At 38.2% G+C, this 22,348-nt stretch overlaps 1 protein-coding gene across 1 annotated transcript in view; it reads left to right on the top strand.

The window, feature by feature from the left end:
* LOC101880992 (uncharacterized) overlaps window positions 1-22,348 on the top strand; it is a 78,284-nt gene that overhangs the window by 20,361 nt on the left and 35,575 nt on the right. Inside the window, exons 5-7 of the mRNA XM_031049751.2 lie at window positions 1,831-1,914; window positions 7,822-7,991; window positions 21,113-21,180. Of these exons, the coding sequence (XP_030905611.2) occupies window positions 1,831-1,914; window positions 7,822-7,991; window positions 21,113-21,180 (322 nt within the window). The remainder of the gene's footprint in view (window positions 1-1,830; window positions 1,915-7,821; window positions 7,992-21,112; window positions 21,181-22,348) is intronic.

The raw sequence follows: 22,348 nt of genomic DNA, 5'->3' as shown, positions 1-22,348 counted from the left end.
AAAGTCCATAACTCTATCCATTTCTGGGAGTGGGGTTGGAGAGGTGTTTTTAGGCACTTGCCTAAAGGCTAGACATGAGATCCAGATGTGAAAAGTTCTCCTTTGGTGTTTCTCTTTTTCTCCCCAGCAAAATTGTCACCCAAAGGTTGGGGTAGCACTTGTCTATTGAAGGTCTGTTAGCAATGATGCTTGCTTCAGTTTGATTGTATTGACATCTGTTGAGCAATTGTAATGTTATATTTTCCAAAAAGAGCTAAATTCATCTGCCAAAAGCAAGGCTTCAACCTTGGAGATATTCAAAAGCCATCTGGACATGGTCCTGGGCAACTTGGCTCTAGGTAGCTCTTTTTGACCATGGGAGTTGGACCACATGACTTCCAGAGGTCTCTTCCCACCTCAACCAGTCTGATTTAGTGATACTCACAAATCAGGCTCATTACTTGGTTTCCATTTCTTTGCAGAAGTGTTAAATAAATGGAACTACGTTTGTATGTAGTGAACAGAGTTAAAAGGGTAGTCAAAACTGAAGTCTGCTTCTACATGTTCGTCTCCTGATTGGAAACTGTATTTGTTTACTTCTTTCCAGCTAGCAGCTTGTCATTAACAAGACAAAATCAGAACAAGATGGAGAAATCAGGGCACACTTCAAAGTTACCCTCTTCTTATGACTTAGGCAAGTCAGGCCCAATGCCCAAAGAGAATAGGTGGTAAAAAGCAAATCTTCAGCCACTAACTCCATTATGCAAAGTTAAATATAATTTTAATGTGTTCATCATATGGGATTCTATAATGGGTTATTCTGTGCGAATGAAGATATTGGCAATTAACTTTTCTATATTTGATAAATTAAATTTATTCTGGAAATTTGAGTTGATAATGCCCTGAGAACAAACACCACCTCACTATGAATTTGCTTCCCCCCTCACCAAGGGAACATTTCCATGCTACATGCTCAAAGAAACATAAAAGATTCTGTACTTGCAGAAGAGATTTGCAGAAGCCTTCCTCTCTGAATGTTCACTATAACTGCAACACTCAGCTTTGAAATTTCAGGATAAAGAAAGCTAATTCTTTGATATTGTATCAGGCATTTAAAAAGAGCCACACAGGGTTGCTTGTAGCCGTATTTCAATTCACCTACCATGTATTCGTTTCTCTGTCCTACCTGCCTGTCTCCACTGACAACTTAGATAAGCCAGGGTCTGAGAGATCTGGACAGTTTCAACTGATCATTTTTCCCTTTAATATACACACTTGAAGTGATTTTTTAGGTGTCATGGAAGAAGGTATGTGTCTGTACATCCCTTGGTCCTTTTAAAAATCTGTAGAGGTTACTAGGAATTTGAATGACTGACCAGCCATGAATCTAAAATTCATAGCGTGCTGGAATGACTACTCATACTAGAGAGTGTGTTAGTATTATGGACAGCAAGGTAAAATTTCAAATAAAGATCCAGAATCACACTAAAGAAGAAATTAGGTACTTTGACTTTTATTAAGAGTCAAAGAGAATTCATCTGGTAGTTTGAATATAAATAATAATTTCAAGAAGTCTATTAGCAGGTTTAGTAAACCATTTTCAGTTCAGATCCAGTTATTCCTCACCATTTAAAAACATATGATTATATGTTTTTATTTTAAACTGTCTTTCAGGACTCCAAAGAAAATGACAGTCACCACTGATGAAGCTACCACTGTGAAAACTATTTTAAAGCATCAAATGGTTTACTAGGTTTTGTGCTTTTATAATAAAAGTTAAAAGAGTGTTTCTTGAAATACTACTGGAAGAAACAATAGATAATTTTCTGTTCTTTTGGTTTTTATTTTAAGATCCTGTGAAATTAGATGAGCAAATCCTCTATGATAAATTGATGAAGCTTCTAGATGAAGAAAACGTAACGCTGGACTTACAAGGTAAATAACAAATATTTGCATAAAGAAAACTAAAACTTGATTCTGGATGTGAGGAGGAGAGTGGGTAATCTATCCCATTGAACTCAGAACCAAAAGGGACATTGATTTTAATGTGAGCCTGTAAGATCTTTTTTGCCCAAATGCTTTTGTTTTGAGTCATGTTTATGTGGTTTTAAGTATCACTTAAGTGAATGCTTTCTCTTGGCTACTTAATTGCATGTTGAATTCCACTCTTATGAAAGAAGACTGGAAATATCATTGCTAATGTGCTCAAAGCTAGAAATCTAAATTATTATTTAAGTTCATAAATGGTTGGATCATTTGCCAGATGCACGGGTCACATCATGTGCTGTTTGAGGTTATCTACTTGAGGATTTATACTAACAGGTAAGAAAATTTTCTGTGGCTTTGTTATAAAATACTAATTGATGTTGCATCTGCATTAAAAACAGCAAAGTGTGAGAGAAGAGATTTCTTTACCTCAAGCCAGCAGCCTTACTTTGGATTCACTTATTTTTACAGGCATTATTTAACACCCCGCTGATTCATGAGACTGTCTCTACCACAGTCTTTAGAGAAGATGCATGTCTGCTGCTCTCCTCTGGTTCATCCTAGGAGAAGTAACATATGAACAAGCCCTGGCTCAGTGATGCCCTTATATTTTTGCAACCTCACCCCTCCTTTTTCAGCAGGTCTTTGGTGCAAATTTATTCTCTGGGTTGTTTTGTTTGTTTGGTTTCTTTTTAATCTGTATGAGGTTTCCTGCTATATACCAGTTATATACAGGACCTACTCTGTCAGAGAGACAGAGTGGACAGTTGCCTATAGAACTGGAGCTCCAGAAGCTGCAACATGTTTTATAACTATTTAGTTTGTGAGCAACTTTATTCTGGAAGAGGCAAACATTTTAATTCACATAGGATTGCAAAATCCCTTGAACTGGTACTGGTCACATCAGTACTGTCTTTGAAAACTGTTTTGCCTCATTTTAAATGTAAGAAATAAAAAAAGTACAACCATCACCAAATTCCCAGATAAATTCATGCAGATACCTTAAGCAAAATTCTTTAAATAATTATTAGCAAGCTCTCTGTTTTTGTATGTTAAGTTAAAGCTCTATGTTGCTGAGAGAGATTATAGCAATGCTGCTTTTATCCTGCAACAACATAGAGTAAAATAAAATCTTTTTTGGCTGTGAAGTCAACCTTACTTCTATAGGAAAGATTGACATGGGGTGTCTATCTGTGCTACTTATGTAGTCCCTATTTACCAATATTTATAGCATTTCATATGCCTCAGTAATCCTGTATGATGAAGGAAAATATCATGATGTCATTTTACAGGCTGCCTCAGGATGAGGTCTAGTACCTTTTCCATTAGCTTTGTGAAAGATAGCTTCTGGGGCTCTCCCAAAGTGGTGGGAGAGAGAAGCACCTCTGGGTAGTGGTTCAGTCCACCTCATGCAGACACGTCTTAGCTGATTAGACAAATTGTGCCCTACAAGCAGTTCTTCTCTTTCCGTTGGGTCTGGAAAGCTCTTGGATAGCTCACTTAGGCTTGTCCATCCTTTTCGCATGGCTAAAACCAAGTGAGCCAAATTGTACCATGAGTACTGGTCTACTTGTAAGGAAGGGAACCAGGGAATAAAGGGAAAGTCTTCCTCATATATCAGTACTTACTCTTTCCTTCAGTTAGATGCCCTAAAACTTCATCTTGCATTACAAATAACATTAATGAACATTGTTAAGAAGAACAAAGAGCTGCTTTACAGAGGATAATAGAAAATAACATATTTAGGGAGAAATCTGGTTTCACGGATCTCCTCAAATGTTTATAATATAAACTTACCAGGTATATTTGAACTAAAAATGTCTTTTTCTCCAACTGGTTTCATCAAACCCCCATGCCCCATGAAAGGCAGAATGCTCTTATTACTGTTGGGCTATGTGGGTGAGAGGCATCCAAAGCCATTTGAACTTATATAGTGCACTCTGTGGATGGTGATCTTGCTCTGAGGCTGCCAAGGTTGCTGAGCTGCCAGCTCAATGATTCAGTTCAAGGTCAAGCAAATGCATTAACACGTATGTCTTGCATTCCAGGTGCATGTCAGAGCCCCCCATGTAGGCATGAAGGCAGTGAGTGATGGAGACACCACAGACTGCTGCTGTATTGTGTCTTGGGCCTCAGTGCTTTTATTTCTTAATAGTGCCACAATGGGTATCAGAGCTGCTCCTATGGGTACATATTACGCACTGTCCTACCTGATTTTTTCACTTGTCTTGGCTTGGGTGAATAAAACCCAGAAAAAAACAAGACTTTTCCTGAGAAAGTGAGGCTTGTGCAGTCTCTACCTCTGTGTATGTATATCAGGCTGTATTTATTTCTACCTATGTTTCTGCCTCCCAATTTTTGAACCTGTTGTTTACTTCCAATGCCCTTGTTGTTTTTTTTTAACAGAGAACAAGTCTCACAGGTCTGACATCCCTACCAGTTCTACGAAAGTGGGCAGCTGAACAGAGCAGACAAGCATTATTAATGTCTCCACTGAGGGAAAGCTAATATGGGAGTTTGATCCTTATTAGACATCAGAAAATCCATAGAAAACTAGGATTCATTTGGTTCCATTCTTACAGAACTGCTTCTTTTCTTCATTTGACCACTGAGCTGAAAAATCACGTAGTCATACAGTCCTAATTAATAGATCATCCCCAAAGGAAAGAAAAGAACATGGCTCAGAATTGATATAATTGCATATTTAAAGCATTTTGCTGCTGAGTAACCTGTTGGTCACCCTTGTGTTATGTGTTAGTTTATATTATACACCAACTTGAAAGGAAACAGCATTTTTTTTTTTGAGAAGATGTAGACCAAACATCTGTCAAACAATGTAAGATTGTGATCCATGTGCATCTAAAGTGATGTTAGGTGAACAGTATTAAAAATATTTTCTATTATATTACTTCCTGGTAGCAACCGAAAAATTGGAGTGCTATGGTTTGCAGCATTTTAGTTGCCTGAAACTGATGTGTGAGCCATTGGTGATGTAGTTCTTTTGACTACAATTTATACAGAGTCTTCTAGAACAAAGCAGCCAAAGTGCATTTTCTGTGTAGAGTTTATAGCTACTTTATACATTCAAACCCATGCTAAGGTCTAGTCTGCTGGTGAACCTACCCTTTAAATTCTCATTTCAGCATATTAAACCATTACTGTCTGATGGACAAATGCAAGAGTAAATGAAGATACAAGCAGCCAAGCTAATACTGGAGAGATTCTTTTAATTACAGCATAGCATCTGCAAATGCAGGTTGTGCTAATAAGTGATTTAAACTATGCAGAAAGTATGACTCGGAGTGTTAAGTACAGCTGAGACAATGAAAAGTTTGACGCAGATGCTAACAAATTAAAGCTGAAAATTTTTTATTAGGTTATCAATCTACCAATGAATTTCCTCTTAAATTTTCAGCCATTTGTCCTCTGTGTAGAGAGTAGTAACATTTTTAACACAATGGCTACTATTGTACAGCAAGGAGGTGGAGGCTGTGTCTTGGTCAAGTACTGCTCCAGGGTGGCAGCTCAAGCCTCTAACCTGTGCGTCAGTTCAGACAAGGAGCAACCTGGTTGTGGTGGAGTTTCAGAGGTTTCTTTGCAAAGCCAGTGTAGAAGGAATAAACCAGCTGAACCACCCTTTACCTTTCTTCTAGCCTTCCAGTATCTGAAGGTGGCCTATAAAGATGCTGGGGAGGGACTCTTCACTAGGGACTGTAGTGATAGGATGAGGGGTAATGGGTTAAAACTTAAACAGGGGAAGTTTAGATTGGATGTAAGGAAGACATTCTTTACTGTAAGGGTGGTGAGGCACTGGAATGGGTTGCCCAAAGAAGTGGTGAATGCTCTGTCCCTCGTAGTGTTCAAGGCCGGGTTGGACAGAGCCTTGGGTGACATGGTTTGGTGTGAGGTGTCCTTGCCCATGGCAGAGGGGTTGGAACTAGATGTTCTTAAGGTACTTTCCAATGGTTCTATGATTCTATGATTTTACCCTCCCTGTCTTTAGCTCATTCAAATATGAACAATTTTCCAATTGTGCTGAAATGAGCATATGTATCTTTTTGTCAAATATTTATAACATTTGAATCATAATTTCTCTGTGTTTTAGCAGTTATTTCCCTTGAAAAGTTTTTTGAAAATGTTCTTTCTCTCCTTTTGCTCTTTTTCCACAGAACATGTGCTAATGATCCCAGTGTCTTCTACCAAAACTGAGTTCACTTGATCTGATTCCTCACAGAAATAATAAACACAAAAGAGAAAGAGGTTATTTTGATGAATCACTGCATGGTCACCTTTGAACCAAATGTTTTAACTATTTTTTTGATATGTAATGACTATCTCTCTACACCCAGGGTAGGAATGTGCAGTCTTCCTAGGATGTATACTTTCACTGCTCCTGTGAAATCAGTAAGCAGCTGATTTATACCAGCTGAGCATATGGCCTGTTGTGTGCAACACAGCACTTAGTGGGAGCAAGTGTTGCTGCATCTTCTGCTATTGGCAATGTTTCATTTTCCAGCACTTCCTGGATTTTCTCTCTGCTAGCCAAACCCTTAATCTTACAGTAAATTTAAATGTAAATATTGTTTTGTTTTTGCAGTTAATAGTTGTAGTTCAAATCACTTTTCATTAGGCTTGTAAAATGCTACATGAAGAGATTGTGTACCCTCAGGTAATGGTTTGGGTTGTTTATATCTACTGTACACTTCCCCCAACATGATTTTGAATTGTATCCTGTTGTAATTAAATAAAAGAAACACCCTACTTCCTGTGTGTTGGTGGCACTGAGGTGATTTAAGTACTCAGGAGGCTCAACAATTAAAGTCATTAAACAATGAGTAGTGAGCAAAACTGAAAATGTTAATAGCCTTAGTTTTATCTTTCCTTTTCTGGTCTTCATTAGAGAATGTGAGACTTCAAAGGGGAGTGAGGAAAAAAAAAATCTTTTAACTGCTTTCATGTTTTAGGATGGACAAAGAGAAAAGCAAATAACTTGATATGGCAGTTTCAGAAAAAGGCACAGAGAATATAAAAACTAGCACAGAAGTATAATACAAGGAATATAAAGTCAAATGTGGACAACCTGATATCTGTCATTTCTTAGTGACCCTAATGTGGAGAAATGAGCAAAAAGTAGATGTCCATTATTTATAACCCAAACTAGTAGTAGTTTTGTAATAGATATCAATAAGATCAATTTTTTTTTCTTTAATGTAGCATGATGAATTAAACTGAAAAAAGGATACAGCTTTTCTTTAAGATTAGCTTTATGAATGGGATTTCTTTTTGTTTATGTATAGCGCATATTCTTTGGCTCTGCATAAGTCACTGCAATGTAAGTAGGGGAATGATGTGGCTGAGAGCAGAACTGGACCTAATTAATTAGGCAGGAGCTGAGTGCACACACCTGGAGGAGGAATTTGATCCTCTTGGGTGAGTGGAAGGAAAATGAAATGTTCACTGTAGCTCCACCTAAAACTCCCTTTCAATTACAGTTATTCCTCCTCTTCCTCAGGAGCAAAAGTCAAAAGTTGTTCTAAATCCCAATTCCTCTAAGACTTACAGGGGAGTAATGTGACCATGGAAATGCAGAGCACCCTTTTAAAAACTATTTAAAGAACAAGCTGCGTATTCTAAATTTGTACCTGTATGTAAGTGTTCCCCTTGAGGACAGTTTTTCTGGTAATGGCATTTGAAACCTACCAGTTGTTCTACTATTGTTGTTTATTACTGTTCATTGTATGGCATGAATAGTTGTTTTAAAATGTTGATGGGCCAAACATGTTTACTGAGAAGGTACTAACCAGTGAATGAACTTCCATTTCCTAAGAGATAATCTGCCACTTTTGTTTCAAACAGCCAGTGTTGCCAGTGAGGATTTTCCAGACTCCGTGATGCCTGTCAGCTCCAGTAAAGCACATGACCTTCAAAGGGAGCTTGAAGATGAAGAGATTCCTTCATATATCGAACAGTTTGAGAGAGATGTTCAGGATGACATAATTCTGCTTGGCAGCTTTTCACTGGAACAGGTCAGAGTTAAGAACTGTAAGACAATTTTATAGCTTGCTTCATAACATGATGCTGGCTTGTTAACCTTGTACACTCCAATTCTATTTCGCTGCCTGGCAATACACATATTGAAAGGGAAAAAGACAAACCATGTCTCTGGCTTGCGATATGTGACTGGCACTTTGTTAAGCTAACGACAGCGCCTTTATCTTTGTCTCCATTTCATTGTGCATAAAAATAGATTGCCTTCATTGCTTAAATAGTGGAGTATCTCTGACTGCTCCATAGTAAGTATTGCAATTGAGTTTCAATCAAGTGCCTAAACTTAGGACATCTCACTCTGACAAATTTAACAGAAGCTTATTCATCGATCAGTGAGAAAGTTCATATTGTAGCCCTAGAAGGATTTATGTAGCATATTCATTGTACAGAGGATAAGATTATTACCAAATTATAAATCTGTTGTGTTTTTTCGGGGTTACAAAGCTTCTTTTGGTTTTCCTTTTGTCATTTCATAGTGTAAAGGGACAAGGCGAGGTTCTTATTGACAAAGGCACAAGTTTTCAGGGCTGAAATGATACTTGTGGGCACCTAACTACCATTTGTCCCTTGAAAAATCTCATATCATGAGTAGGGGACAGAAAGAGAGATTAATTGATGAATATATCATTTTTAATTAGCAACATGAGGACAGCGAACTGGCTCTGATGGGCTTAAAATAGGTTATCCAATGACTGGGTAGTGATCTAAGCTTTCTTTTATTTTCAAGGGGAGTTTTTAGAATTTTTTCACTGTAGGACTAAACCTCATTGTTGCCATCTGCATATTGGTGAGGGACACAGTTCCCTTCCTTGCTGCTTTCCTCTAAATCCTTGTGTAGCCATACGTCATTGTTTCTGACTTTTTTGCGGCTGTATGCACCATGCGCAGAAGGTGGTTTGGGGGATATTTCTCAGATAACATGAAGTGGGAGAGAAACATGAGGGAAAAGGGCTTGAATAGTACAAAGAGCGTCATCTGCCTCAGGGGACTAGTGGAGTTGGAACTGCACCTTTCCGGAAGAGTTTATAGTATGCTGAGAGCTAACACTTTAAGTCTGGGCTATTCAGACAGCCCAAAATCTTCATGAGGCTCTATGACACCTGCAGTAACACAGTAGACTTATCAATCCTTTGTTTACCCTTCCTCTAAACATGGTCATTGGGAGACTGGTCATCTTAATTGGACTCTTTTTGGAGGTGCTCAGCAAAGTTTGTTTCCTATACAGAAGCAAACACTGGTCATCATAAAACGATGTTCAGCTTTTTATCTGACAGCTGTATGTGAGAATCCACATGTGATACAATATAATGCTACTTTTCTTCCTTATTTTCTTTCAGAGAAAAAAAATCCTCAGTTAATGTGATTGAGCTGGTCTACCGATGGCTTATAGTAAGGGACTCAATACTTTATACTGCACAGAAGAGGTCTTTAACGCCTGTGTTTTCTGTCCATTCCTCCCTCACATCTCTAACTTCAGTTGTCCCTGCCCTGTTTAGGAATTCAATCATACAGACATGGTATCAGCATGATTGAATGCTGGCGTGGTATCTGCATCCTGCAGTGAGGAGGGTAACAAGAGGGTCACTGTAAAAACTATATTGTCTTCTAGATCAGTGATGTACGTGTCTATCCTTGCCTTGGAAGCACACAGAAATGGTGTGTTCAGCCCCTTTGAACAGAACATGATAGGTGACATTGGAAGTAGATGCTGCTAATGTGAACCTCTTGTGTCATATTGGTATTCAAAAACATCTAACAATAATATAGGCATGCTTATTCTTCTTTAATTGACTTTATTCTTTAATGTGCTGTATTTACTCTTTGATCTGCAGACATACCCATGTGGCATTGCAGTGTTGATGCCTTTTCACAGTAGCTACAGGTTCAGTGCTAAGACTGCTGCCATGGTCTTCAGAATCTGTCACTGCTATCTTTGGGATGCCTCCAGCTTTTGTAACTTGAATGTATGTCTATTGGTTTGAAATAGTCTTAAATTTGCCAGGTGGCATTTACTTCTTACTAGAAAAAAAAAAAACCAACCCAAAAAACCCTCTCTCTTCCTTCTGCAGGTTCAGTAAGTAGCACATGTACTTTAGCCAAGTGTAATTTATGATTAGTTAATTTAATCTGCCATAATGACATAAAGTGAGCCTGAAACAAGCTTCTATCAATTTTGCTGTTAGAGGTAACATAATATTTTTAAATGTCTACCAAACTGAATAATTAACCCTGGGGCTGAGTGAAGAAGTCTAATAGATACCTCTTTCACATTCCTTTGCTTTGATAAAATGAAAATAAAACACGGGATCCCAAGGGTTAAAAATAAGTGACAGTTTACAGTACATGAGACTTGTTTTATAAGTGAGGTTCAGAAACACCCTTGGGTTGCTGCTGTTTCTTTTCAGTCTGCCAAAATTTTCTCCAATGAGACATCTGATTCGCACTGCAGTTTTGCTGGCAGTGTTGGCACAAAGAGGACAGCTATATATTAATTATCTATCCCCTTAGTTCATTGCTTTTCTTCTCTACTTTGCAGCTTCACAGTAAATGGGTGGCTTTTGTTTAAACAGCAGCTCAGTGCATGAGATCAGTGTGATTAAAAGTTTTTGAAAGAATAGATGCGCTTTCCAAAATAATTATTAAAAAAAAAGCGTTTATGCAAGGTTCTGGCTCTGAAACTTTAAGCTGCACTGTTACTTACTTCATGTTTTGTTTTGTAAATGCAAAAGCTGATAGTTAAGATTGGCAAGATACACAAGGAGAGACCTGATAGATTCTTGTAAAGAAACCATTAAACAGATGTCAATGTTCTGTTAACACACACATTAAAGGAAGTTAGATTTGGAAAGCAGTACTGTTTCCTGTGACCTAGGCCTACAGATTTCAAAAGCCCCAATGACATTTGCTTTTAATAAATTAAAATAAACTCTATTGAGGGAAAATCATAAGTGTTGTGGTGGAAACTGGGCAGGTAAATACAAGGCTGGGTATGCAGAATGCCACAGAAAACCATCTGTCATGAGACAAACAGAGACACATGCTTATGGACAGAGCTTGATCTTACGGAGCAGAGAAATATGCAGTGAAAGACCTGATGTAATGCTAGCTTAAAGTGTTTGATTAGAGGCAAGATGCTCTCAAAACATGAGAGGCTGCTGAGGATGAAGCAAACACTAGTGTTTGGGGATGAGATTGCACTTGATGGGCCTTTGACAACATAATCTCTCATCATTAATTCAAATGCCATTGAAAAATACTAGGTCTGTGGTTTCCAGCTGTTTCTGAACTAAGATGATAAAAGTGACTTTCAGCTTTATGTAGGTCCTCTCAGAAAAAAAATTATTAATGGGACAGGTGGATGAATCAATACTTTCAGGAGCATCTTTCCTGCTTGGCCATCCTCTCTGTATCTTGGCCGGTATTCTTAACTGAAGGTAATTTGTTCACAACCTCCTTTACAGGATTCAGCTGCTACATTTAGTCCTCTGTGCTGGACATAACACCTTGCAGGACCTGATCATTACAACTATATAATCAGTTTTGATCTGTGACCTCAATGAGAATTACTCAAGAGGCTCTGGAAGTAAAGTGCAAGTTTTGCTCTTCAGTACCAGCAGTTGAGTTATAGTAGTACAAAATGAGCTATTTGTTGCAGGTGGCTAGTAATAAAATGTTGCTTTTCATCAAGAGATTTACCTTTTGGTTAAACAAAGGTTAATGCCTCTGGGCAGTATACCTAATATTCTTACAGGGTCAATATCAGCACACTAACTCTTTGCAAAGTCACAATGAGATCAATGTATATGATTTTGGAATGATCAGTTTTCTTTTGGTGACACGTAGATAAAAATTGGTACTATGTAAGACAATGACAGATCTATCCTCCAATCGGGAATTTAATCAGTGAGATTAGATCTCAATCTCATAAAACAATGCATATTTGCCTACATGTTCTAATCTTTTGGATAATAGGTTTATTTATACACTGATGGTACCTGCAGACCACACCTCATGAAAGCTTTTGCCTACTAAGCATCATACAATCCTTTGTGATCATTCTTTATGAATTATAATACTTGTGTGAATATGCACACCTAAAAGTTATGCAGAATTCAAGGTGATTTTTTCCTCACCCAAAACCTGGCTGCTACTTTTTGACATTAGCCAAGATTTTAAAAGACTGTCATGTGCAAATTAGTCATTTTTTTGTTTTACTGAGAATTGCAGTCAAGAATACAAAGCTGGCCATGTTCCATTTACACCATGTCTTAAAAGTGGGTGACTTCATTTTAGGTAAGCTACCTATACACTACACTCATTATTTGAGTGTCAAAGCATCTTTACAGTTTTTTAGTATAATGGTTTCCATTTAATTTATGTGAATAAAGTAGGAATTATAGGTATTTCCATTTTGCAGAGGAAGACTGAGGGCAGAGATAGACTGAAATCCACACCATCAGAAATGCTTAACACCTAAATTTTTTTTAAATCTGCAATTAAGTCAAGCTCCTTAAATTCATTAAAGTCCTGCCAGGTAGACTGCTCTTGGACTGGTGAAAAGCACTTCACTGGAACCTGTATTTGAGGGAAAATAGCAAAAGGTAAACTTGACAAAGATTCAGGCTTCTGGCCCTTAGGCTTCTGATGTCCTGCCTAGTGAGTGTCCATGGCCCTCAGATGTGTCAGCACCCACCCAGCAGACCCAAAGCCTGACCAAGATGTCAGTATGTATAGCTAGAGGACTTGTCTACCCCATAGGCTGGCAACTTCAGATTTCTAAACATCTTTATTCTCTCAAAATTGCTCCTGCTTTCTCAGTGGAAAGTCCGGGAACCCTCCAAATTTCTAAGGTTCCTCCCCTGTTGCTCTGGACACTCAGATATACCCTTTGGGTTTTATTTTTATTACTTTTATTTTTTTTTCTTGTTTGTTATTTAAGAAGTAGGGGGTTGGACTGGGAAGCATGTAAATGTATGTCAACATGAGGGAACTGTAGAAAAGATATTCTATACGTTTTTAAACGGCCTGTCACTGGGGTGTCACAATACTCATAATATTACTATAGCTGCTCTTTCAAATTGTATTTCTGTTTTGCTTTGTTCAGGAGTTGTGTGGAGTTTTAGTTGAGTAAATATTTAGAGGCAAGTAAGGAAAATCTTCTAAGGAGTTAACTTATTTTTTACTGTGTTCTTTTACTCTTTAAGACCAGATGGGTAATTAAAAAACTAAACTAATTCTTGATATTCTATTGAGCTGGAACAATGAATCCTACAGCTACTGTAACTGATGATACTGCATTTGCTGGTGCTTAAGGTAATCTGACTGGTCAGCTCTTTGGCTCATTATCCTAATATAAATTCCAGTAAGGAAATCTGTTTCTATGGTTCAATAAACAGAGGCAATTGGAAAGATTCTTCAAAGAGAATCAGTGATTGCCAAGTCCTGTTGAAGTTTAAGTGACTCCATCAAATACTGACCACCTGTTAAAAGAAAAAGAAGCAGAGCTCAGATGAGGACTGTGAGCTATAAGTATGCATTACTGAAGTGTAGAGGCATGAACCTGCATAAATAAATACAATGAAAACAGATAATTTTTTAGTTGCTTAGGTATTCTCTGGAATAACTTATCTTCTGTGGTATTTTTTATTTCTTTTATTTTTTTTATTTACACTTTTAATATATTTGGAACCAAACTGTAGTCACAGGTGTAGCAAAGTATACTGTTGGTTAGATTTTGTAACAGGAGACTCCTTAGTGGTACTAATAGACTGCACAGATTTTATGAGCTACAGACAAATGAATTGCTGTAACTTTTTTTTGCTTCTGTAGACTTTCAGTAGGGCTGAATTTGTTGAGCAGAACCTATGCTGGATGATAATTTTGACCTCTACTTCATAGAACAGATTAATTCAGGTGGGAAGGACTGGATCTCTGGAAAGTGTCTAGTCCAACTTCCTATTCAAAGCAGGGTTAACTGAGGCATATTAGGCTTTCCATGTGCAATATAGGTTTTCAAGGGCTTTGGAATTGTTCACACGAGTTTGTTAGTGTGAAACATAACCAGATAATCTGTAAGTTGAGAGGTGTAGAGCTACTGGGAGAGACAGTCCAGTTGCATTACATGCACATTTACTTAGTACAAAGGTGGGAAATTATCACTGTTGCTCAACAGGTTGGCAGTCTATCAGCACAGTTGGTTTCTCTCACTTCGTTACTAGTTAGATCCTTACACAAGATGCAGCTTTCAGGACTAGGTGGATACAATGAGAACATATATTATAGTGCATATATTCACTTGATGATGCATCAGCATAGGATATATTATAATTGTTCATGTCAGCATTCAGATCAGAGAAGGAAGGATTAAATTTCAGCAAACAATTTCACCTATAACTTTCAGCAAAGAGATCGAGCAGGATATGGGCTTGCTGGAGGAGGTCTGTTCTCTACAGTGAAAAATCATTAGGCATGGCAACTTGTCATTTCCACTGCTGTATTTAAAACAATCATGTAGTAAACTGTACTTAAAGCATTGCTTCCCACTCTGTAATTTTCATATACTAATTGTAAGTGAATGTCTCTTTTAATTATAAAGTGCTCAAGTGCATGTCTGCACACTAGAAACAGAGGGTAATGTGAAAGCCAGTACAAATGGAAGTTATTGGATAAGGTTAAAGCCTATGCTTTTATATTACAGTTATGGAGCCAAATTTGTGAATTAGTGCTTTATTGACAGAAAAAAGAATAGGGACTCAGAAAGATGGGGTATATATATAGATATATTCTATATATGTATATATACATTCTACACTATAACCTCTGACTTAAACATCAGGTTTTGAGGGCTTTAACAAGCAAATTAGTGATTATGGTTCACTTTTCCCTATCTGCAAAACAGATCTAAAATTAGATACCTGCTTTAGGGAAAAGTAAGAGGATTGGAGGAGTAAAGTTTCATGAGGTACTTTGAAGAGGCTATAGAAATAATAAAAACATTCTGTGCTGAAAATAACAAACATTTTTAAATTGAGGAAGAATGGGGAAAAACCACAAAAAGAAAGAGTCTCAGTATTTCCAATCGGTATTTTCTTTCAGTTTTTCTTCAGATGTTCATGCCATGATTTGCTGTCGCTATCCAGAAAGCAGAAAAGATTATAAAGCCCTGAAGTTCATCACCTTGCTTATGAACACATTTTCTTTTTTGTTTTTAATGTGAACTATTAATTATAGATCCATAAGTTGGCATAGTTCACTTGTTTTCCACTAGCATTTCTGCTACTACATGAGTTTATACTGGAGGAAATGTGTTCCCTAATAAAATGTGGTTAGTGTCTTCCACTGTATCTTGTTAACATTTTCCATTGTATCTTACTATTTAGGCTAAAATTACTTGGAACTTCTTAGTAGCTGGTGATATCCAGGCTAATCTGGAGACATCTGAACTTGTGGAGCCTTGACAGGCAAGCACGTTTCTGCTTAAGGTCTCTTTATCGATGGCAAATGCCATTTCAGTGTTGTATATTTTCACTGCTCGGATATGGTTGTCAGGCACTCTGATAAATGGCCTTGCATACGCTATTACACTCTGTAGATTTTGATGAGGACATCAAGGCTTTATGACCTTGAAGCTACATCTTCTCAACTGTGAAATACAGAGCACTTGAATTGTACCTGGTGGTTCTGAAGAAACTACAAGTGATCCCTCTGTGAACAGCAAGAGGAAATGAGAAAGCAAGTCCCATTTTGAGGCTGGAAAGCCAAAATATTTTTCAGAAGCTGGGCAGCTCCGCAAAAGACATCCCTCCAGAATTTCCTCAGTCCATCTTAAGCAAAGTGATTCAAGTTCTTTTAATTTGTTAGTGCTACAATCTTGGAGCAAGATCCTGAACAAAAGCACCTCTGATTTTTGGAGAAGTTCAGGTTCTTGTTTCTCACACCTACTTTATAGCCAGCTCTACTTTCCATAACTGTTCAAAATTAGTGTCTTTAATATATATGCCTTATAAAAGTGTCCACCTCAGCAGCAAGATACTGTCTTCTTGTGTTGACTGGTAGCTCAGTTTTCATTATTAGAGATGGTGTGATGCTTTCCACGTGTATCAAAATGATCAGCCTATAATTATCACTAAAGGTGTCTGTACTAGTCTAATAAGACTGTATCATGACTAAAGTAAATCTCACTTTTTGTTCTACAGTATCAGTTTTAAAACAGAGTATGAGGTGGTTTGTTTTTTATTCTTCCTAGTTGTTACAAGTGGCTCACTTGTCTAAGCTTTAAATTTTGTGCTCATGAACAGTAAACTGATGTAATTTTCTATTTGGAAGGAAAGGTTGCTTTGTTGTTTTTTCTTTTTCCCTTTTAGAAACGTGTCTGAGAGTTTGTGGCACATTTTTGGCAGGGTGTGCTGTGAATTATACTGATGTATGTCCAGGATTTTGACACAGCTTTACCTCCTGGTTTGTGGCAATCTCTGAGGCAAGGTCACCCAAATTCCAACAGGCAGTGCAATTCCCAGAGCAGGCCTTATCAAGCTAGTAGAGACTTTGTTTTCAACAAAGGGTACTTATGCCGCTTACCTCTCAGTACCTCACTCACTTGTGTTCTCTCTGTAGTTAACATGGAGAGGATAAGCCTCTCAAAATCTCACTTTGCCTGAGTGGAATGTTAACATTTTTTGTAATATTTTTTTTCATCTCAATCAGTTCTTTGTTTTTCACTTGTTTTGTGATACACAGTGCACTAGTTATTGAAAGTATCTGGGAGTGAATATCCACACAGCAGCCAGACTATGAAGGAGGAGGACTAGTTGGCACAAGTGGGACTAGAGACATAGGTTTTGTTTCTAGTCCCGCTGACACTTTGCTTGGGTGGCTCAGGCAAATCACTCTCACTGGCTTTCCACTTCTTCCACCTGTAAAAATGGGGTGTACAGGATTTCCATCACAGCAAAATGTTTTGGGATGCAGAAATGGAAATACTGTGTAAAAGCTTTTATCCTGGTATTGCTTTACATCGGGAAAGACAGCACTAGCTGCTCTGTGATGTACCAATATGGAGTGGAATGATCCTCTGCATGTGGGATCTTCTTCATGTGGGATCCCTATGGGTAGTGGGTGGCTGCTGGAGACCACACTGGTGGTGTCTCCATGTTGCCTCTGCTGCTCTCCACCCTGGTGAGGAGGGCTTATGGAAGTGAACCCCCACAGCATTCCTCACTGTTTGGGAGTAGGATTTCATAGGGCTGGGGCTCAACTGACTATTTTGAATAGCAATGGGGTTGAGTACTTCACTGGAAGGTTGTAATACCAGTGCTAGAACTCACCAGAAAGGGGAGGGAGAATATTGTCCCTAAATGCTCCGTTTTCTCCAAAATGGCAATGGTTTTGCTTCAAAGCTTTGCTGGATTTTGTGGGCTTTCTCCTAACAGGAAGGAATGTTTGGGCAGGGTTTTGTTTAATTTTCTTTCCAAATGGAAAGTTACTATAGGAATCAAGTCTTACCATTTGTGAAGTTGTTTCACAGTGAGAATAGCCAGTCAGCACTGATTAATAGTGTTGAGTCAGGTTTTTGTTTTTGTCTGAAGCAGAAACAATACTTACCATTGTGTGTCTCTAGGCTGGGCCCAGACTGAAAGACCTTTTTCAAATACTGGTCTCAATCACGCTCTCTGAAATCATTAGATGGGCCATTTGTGCAATTCGACCTCAAGATGGCCGATGAAGAAACTGAGAAAAATGTGTGAAAGAGATGGCTCAGAGCTAAAGCAGTGCCTCCTAACAGGACCAAGTGGTGCTGTGATTGAGCCTTTCTGCCTTCAAACAATACCTTGCTTTCTCCAGTACATCCCAGGCTTTGAAGGATATCTCGTGGTTCACAGATTTTAGTTACTCTTTGGTTTTTTTTTTTTTATTTTGTGAAAGGGAACGAATGCCTATATCGACTTGAAGCTAAACCACACTTCATGCTTTCTTGTTGGGAACACCCATTGTCAACAATGGGTTGTTTTTACAGTCTAGACAATGTTGGTGTCATGATGAGAAACAAGGGCTTAGCTGTGAGTGTGATGGTATACACCATTGAGAAAAAGCGTTTGGGTTTATTCCAGTAAACCTCTTATTCGAGGGATATTGCAGCAATGATTATTCCACATTAAAAAAATAATTATATGGGCTGTTCTGTTTTTGAAAACTTACACATTTTTTCCTCTGTTAAATTGCTTCTTGGTGATGGAAACGTCTGGGATTTTTTTTCTATTGCATCTGCTCTCCTTTTTCTTGCACACCCCTGAGGTAATTAGTGTAGGTTAAAATTTACATAACTGACTTTGGGGTTTTGCAAATAGGAAAGATGGAAATTTATTCAAGGTGGTGAATAATTCATTTTAAAGCAAGTTTCCTGGTGTGGGTTTTTTTTTTTTTTTAATCATGTAGAAGATGTATTACAGACTCATAGAGGTTTTCTGAATAGGACCCTAAGCATTGAATTTTTGATATATTTTATTTCTTGGTGTAGGTAAAGAAATATTAACCATGACTCATTGCACTTTTCCTGTTCAATAAGATTTGAATAAACTTAACAAATTTATTAGGTAGATGATAGAGCTTTTTGAAAATTTTCATGACACACTGTGACAAATATTTTACGAGGATCCAGAAGAAATAGTTTTAAATCATATTCCCATTGCCACTTCAGAGGCAGAGAGATTGAAAACAGTGCAGTTCATATAGAGAACCCTGATTCATATTTTCTGTTGAATATTCATTATTTAATTAAGATTAGGAAGATAAACAAGGGGATTGGGCAGCTATGGGAGTCTGGTAATATAATCATTAAAAAAAAAAATCTCTGTTCTCTACTTCTGGCTCAGCGTAAGCTGTAAGCCTGCACTGGTAGTGTCTGACTGTTGTAACATTATGGCTACTTGATATTTTACATGAAGTGAGCTTCCTATTTCATCTTGCTTCTTAATCTTATGCCTCCCTCAAAAATCCCAGGCATCACCACAATCCAGGAGACAAATTATAAACCAAGCCTTCTTCCCACTTTCTAAACTTTAGCCTTAACTGCCTATTCCAAAACATTTTAAACCTTATCCCATCTGCCATCAAGCTCTGGAAACACCTGATGTCTTTTTGATCAGTAGTTTTGTCATTAAACCTTCTCAGAGACTTTGAGCTCTGCTGCTGGGCACCCTTTCAAATGCCCCAGCCATGACAGCTTGGTGCCTATGCTTTGCAGGGGTGAACACAGTCCTTGCTGCCACTGGGACAGGTCCCTTATGCCTCGGAGAGCACATCGCTGTGGGGCAGTTGGAGAAGAGCAATCTGCCCTTGCTTTTGGCATATTCCCCAGTGGCAGCAGTTCTCACTGGGCTGTGGAAAGTGGTAGGAAGGGTGGATCTGATTCCCCTAACCAGACATCTACCAGCTCTGCTGGAGCAGAGCCAGGAGTGGAGCCAGCTCCCAGCCCTTCCTTGCAAAGCGTTGTCCATGGTGATTCATTGGGTTGGGGAAATAAAATCAGTGACAGCGTTTTGTGGAGGTGGGAGAGAAATGGGTCCTGATCCTGCTCTAGGGACTCCCAGTGAATGTAAGCCAAAAGCTGCTCAGGAGCAGGAGGGCTTGGTTCCCACTAACAGAGGAGAAGTGGCGAAGGGAGAGTTGCCCATGACAAAACTGCCATGTGGACAGCTGGAAGGTTGGTCATGTCACCTTCATAGTTGGGTATATGTGATGCTTGATTAGGGCTTGGAGGATTTATTGCATCTATCTGGGACTCTCTGTTGGAACTACCAACAAATCATAATGTGTTTTAAGGAGATGATGTTGTATCTGCTTTAATTTTACAGGGTTAAAAAGGTTACGCTAAAAGTTATTTTAGCATATTTTAGCTTTTGCAGTTTGTTTCTGTAGTCTTATTTTGTACTCTGACAATTTTCAGTTTGGAAGCAAGCAGGTTGCTTTGCCTTAGTCTTCAGCAGTGATTCCTAAGCTTGCTTGTAAACAGCCAGACATTTGTCCAAAAAAAAAATAGGATTTAGAAGAGAAACTTCAACAGCTAGACGTGGAACCTCCAATGGGGGATTTTTCTCCATTGACTATTGCATCATTTCCTTACCACAATTTTTTTTTTAAATTTTTTTGAGGCTGGATGAGAGTGCAAGTGAAGCATAAATTTACACTATTCAGATGACAGTATAGCGTATACAGTAGGGCAGCTTCTTGTGTCTGGGTAGTGTTGCATGCACATTTTATGTCTACTTCAGGGACGCCAGTAGAAGATACTGGTAGAAGCAATGCCCTTGAATATTCAGTGAGGTCTCTTAATGGTGCAGGTCAGAGAGAAGAATTTGCTTTCCTGAGTCTACAGCCTTCAGAATTATTACTGTTCGCAGGTTTTGCACAGAGAACGCAGTCTAAAGGATGGCTGGCTTCTCAATGGAGTGTTTTTCAGCTTGCTGTGCAAGAGTAAAACAACTTCAGGTCCTCTAGCTTCGTGCTTGAGAGCTGCAGAACTGCAGGGGAAGAGGGCTGCTCATGTGAGCTAGCTTCCCAGATGTTGCAACCTCCAAAAATGCCAGTTCCTTTTACCAGTCATCTAAAAACAGTTGTGGTGAGGTAAGGCATCAAGATTTGGAGAAGATTTAAAGTGGAGAAAGTTGTGGGCTCTCTAGTGATCTATCCTTAAGTGTTTTGTGTGCTACTTTTTGGTGTGTATGTACAAACATGCTGGTGCATATACATAGGTTTGCATGTATATGACTGTATTGGGTATGGTAAAAATAAGGACTGTAGGGCAATACCATGAACAAATACAGTTTTTACTGATCAAGCTTTTAGAACAAGATTAATGCTCAATTTCCAGTGGAAATAATGGAGTAAACATGAAAAAATAATGAAATAAATAACTGTAGCTGAAAATTCCTAATTGCTTCTGAAAAAACTTAAAGTGGAAGACCTAAGGCAAACTTTTGGAAAATTGCACATTCATGGATTTTATTTCCATGTTATTTCTTTCTGTACATTTGGAAACAAATTGTAATGTTTTTTCTTTTCTCTTTTTTTTTTCTTTCCCCTTTTTGGCATATTGGTCTCAAAGCACCGCAAGAGGGTCTCTCACCATGAGAAACAAAAGTTGAGAGCCAGGATTCATGAACTTTGTCAGAGGTATGTCAGATAAGGGCTACTTTGTACTTCTATCTAATGTGTTTTCCTCCCAAAGATCTTTTAGTGCTTTACAGATATTAATGAATGGAACTCCTCCCAAACAAAGAACCTCAGGCCTAGAAAAATTAAGCCTGTGCTTTTGAAAGAAACCTCTGTTTTGGATACCTCAATTTTCTGGCTTGGACTGTAATTTTTAAGTGCTACAGATAGCACACTTCAAAAGGTAACGAAATGGCTTCTCCCAGCACTGTTCACCCCTGCTTCTGAATTACCCTTAGAAAGTGAAAGAAATATGAATTGGAGCAGTGTTTTTGTGATCAAGCTATATGTGGCCTTCAGATAAATACAGGCATCAAATTACCTGTAAAGAAATGAATGGAGGAAGTAACCATTGTGGATACAGCAAAGGGAGCTATGTTCTGCTATGACAACTGATGAACACGTTGGTAAGCACAGAAGAGGCTTGACTTAATACCCAGCAAAAGGAGGGAAAGGAGAAAAATGGTGCAACCTGAAAAGAGATCAAATGCAGTTATTTAAATGTTTGATGTTCAGTAATGAAAACTGTTTACCTTCATAATTGTGTATTAGCAGCTAATAAAGGCAATAGATACAGTAGTTTAAAAGTAATAAAATCAACAACAAAGTGTATTTAATTTTAAATTGAATTGCAAGCAAATGGGTGTCCTAATGAACCCCTATGTCAGTGCAGCTCTAAACAAATTAAGTGAAATAATTTCCATCATGAGAAACTAAATAAGTACAAACTTTCCAAACAGACCATTCTTCTTAGGGAAAGAAGTTAACTTCTCAGATGTTTCAGGTCTATGAATTAGATAGTGCCATTCAACAACTATCTTCCATTACTTCCATTTAGAACAGCTGGAATCTAATTGCTTGACTGCAGCTCAAGGATAAAACTTCAGATGTGGCTGACCCTGTGCTTCCTGTATTCAGTCCTAAGCACCAGAATCTTGCCTTCAGTTCTCATGGGTCCTGCCTTGTGCAAAACTCCCATGTACATCATTGGCTCTAGCATTTACACTGACCTTCTGACTGGTTCACCTGTTTGGGCATTTACATGATACAATTCTAATGGTAGAGGAATCAGGAAAACAGTTTAGTTATGCGCCAGTGGTGGTTTCACGGTGCATATATATGTTTCTAA

Source organism: Melopsittacus undulatus, chromosome 1, assembly GCF_012275295.1.
Source record: "Melopsittacus undulatus isolate bMelUnd1 chromosome 1, bMelUnd1.mat.Z, whole genome shotgun sequence".
In the NCBI taxonomy this organism is placed as follows: Eukaryota; Metazoa; Chordata; class Aves; order Psittaciformes; family Psittaculidae; genus Melopsittacus; species Melopsittacus undulatus.
Note: the sequence above shows the minus strand (reverse complement) of the source record. Positions and strands in the feature narration are given on the sequence as shown.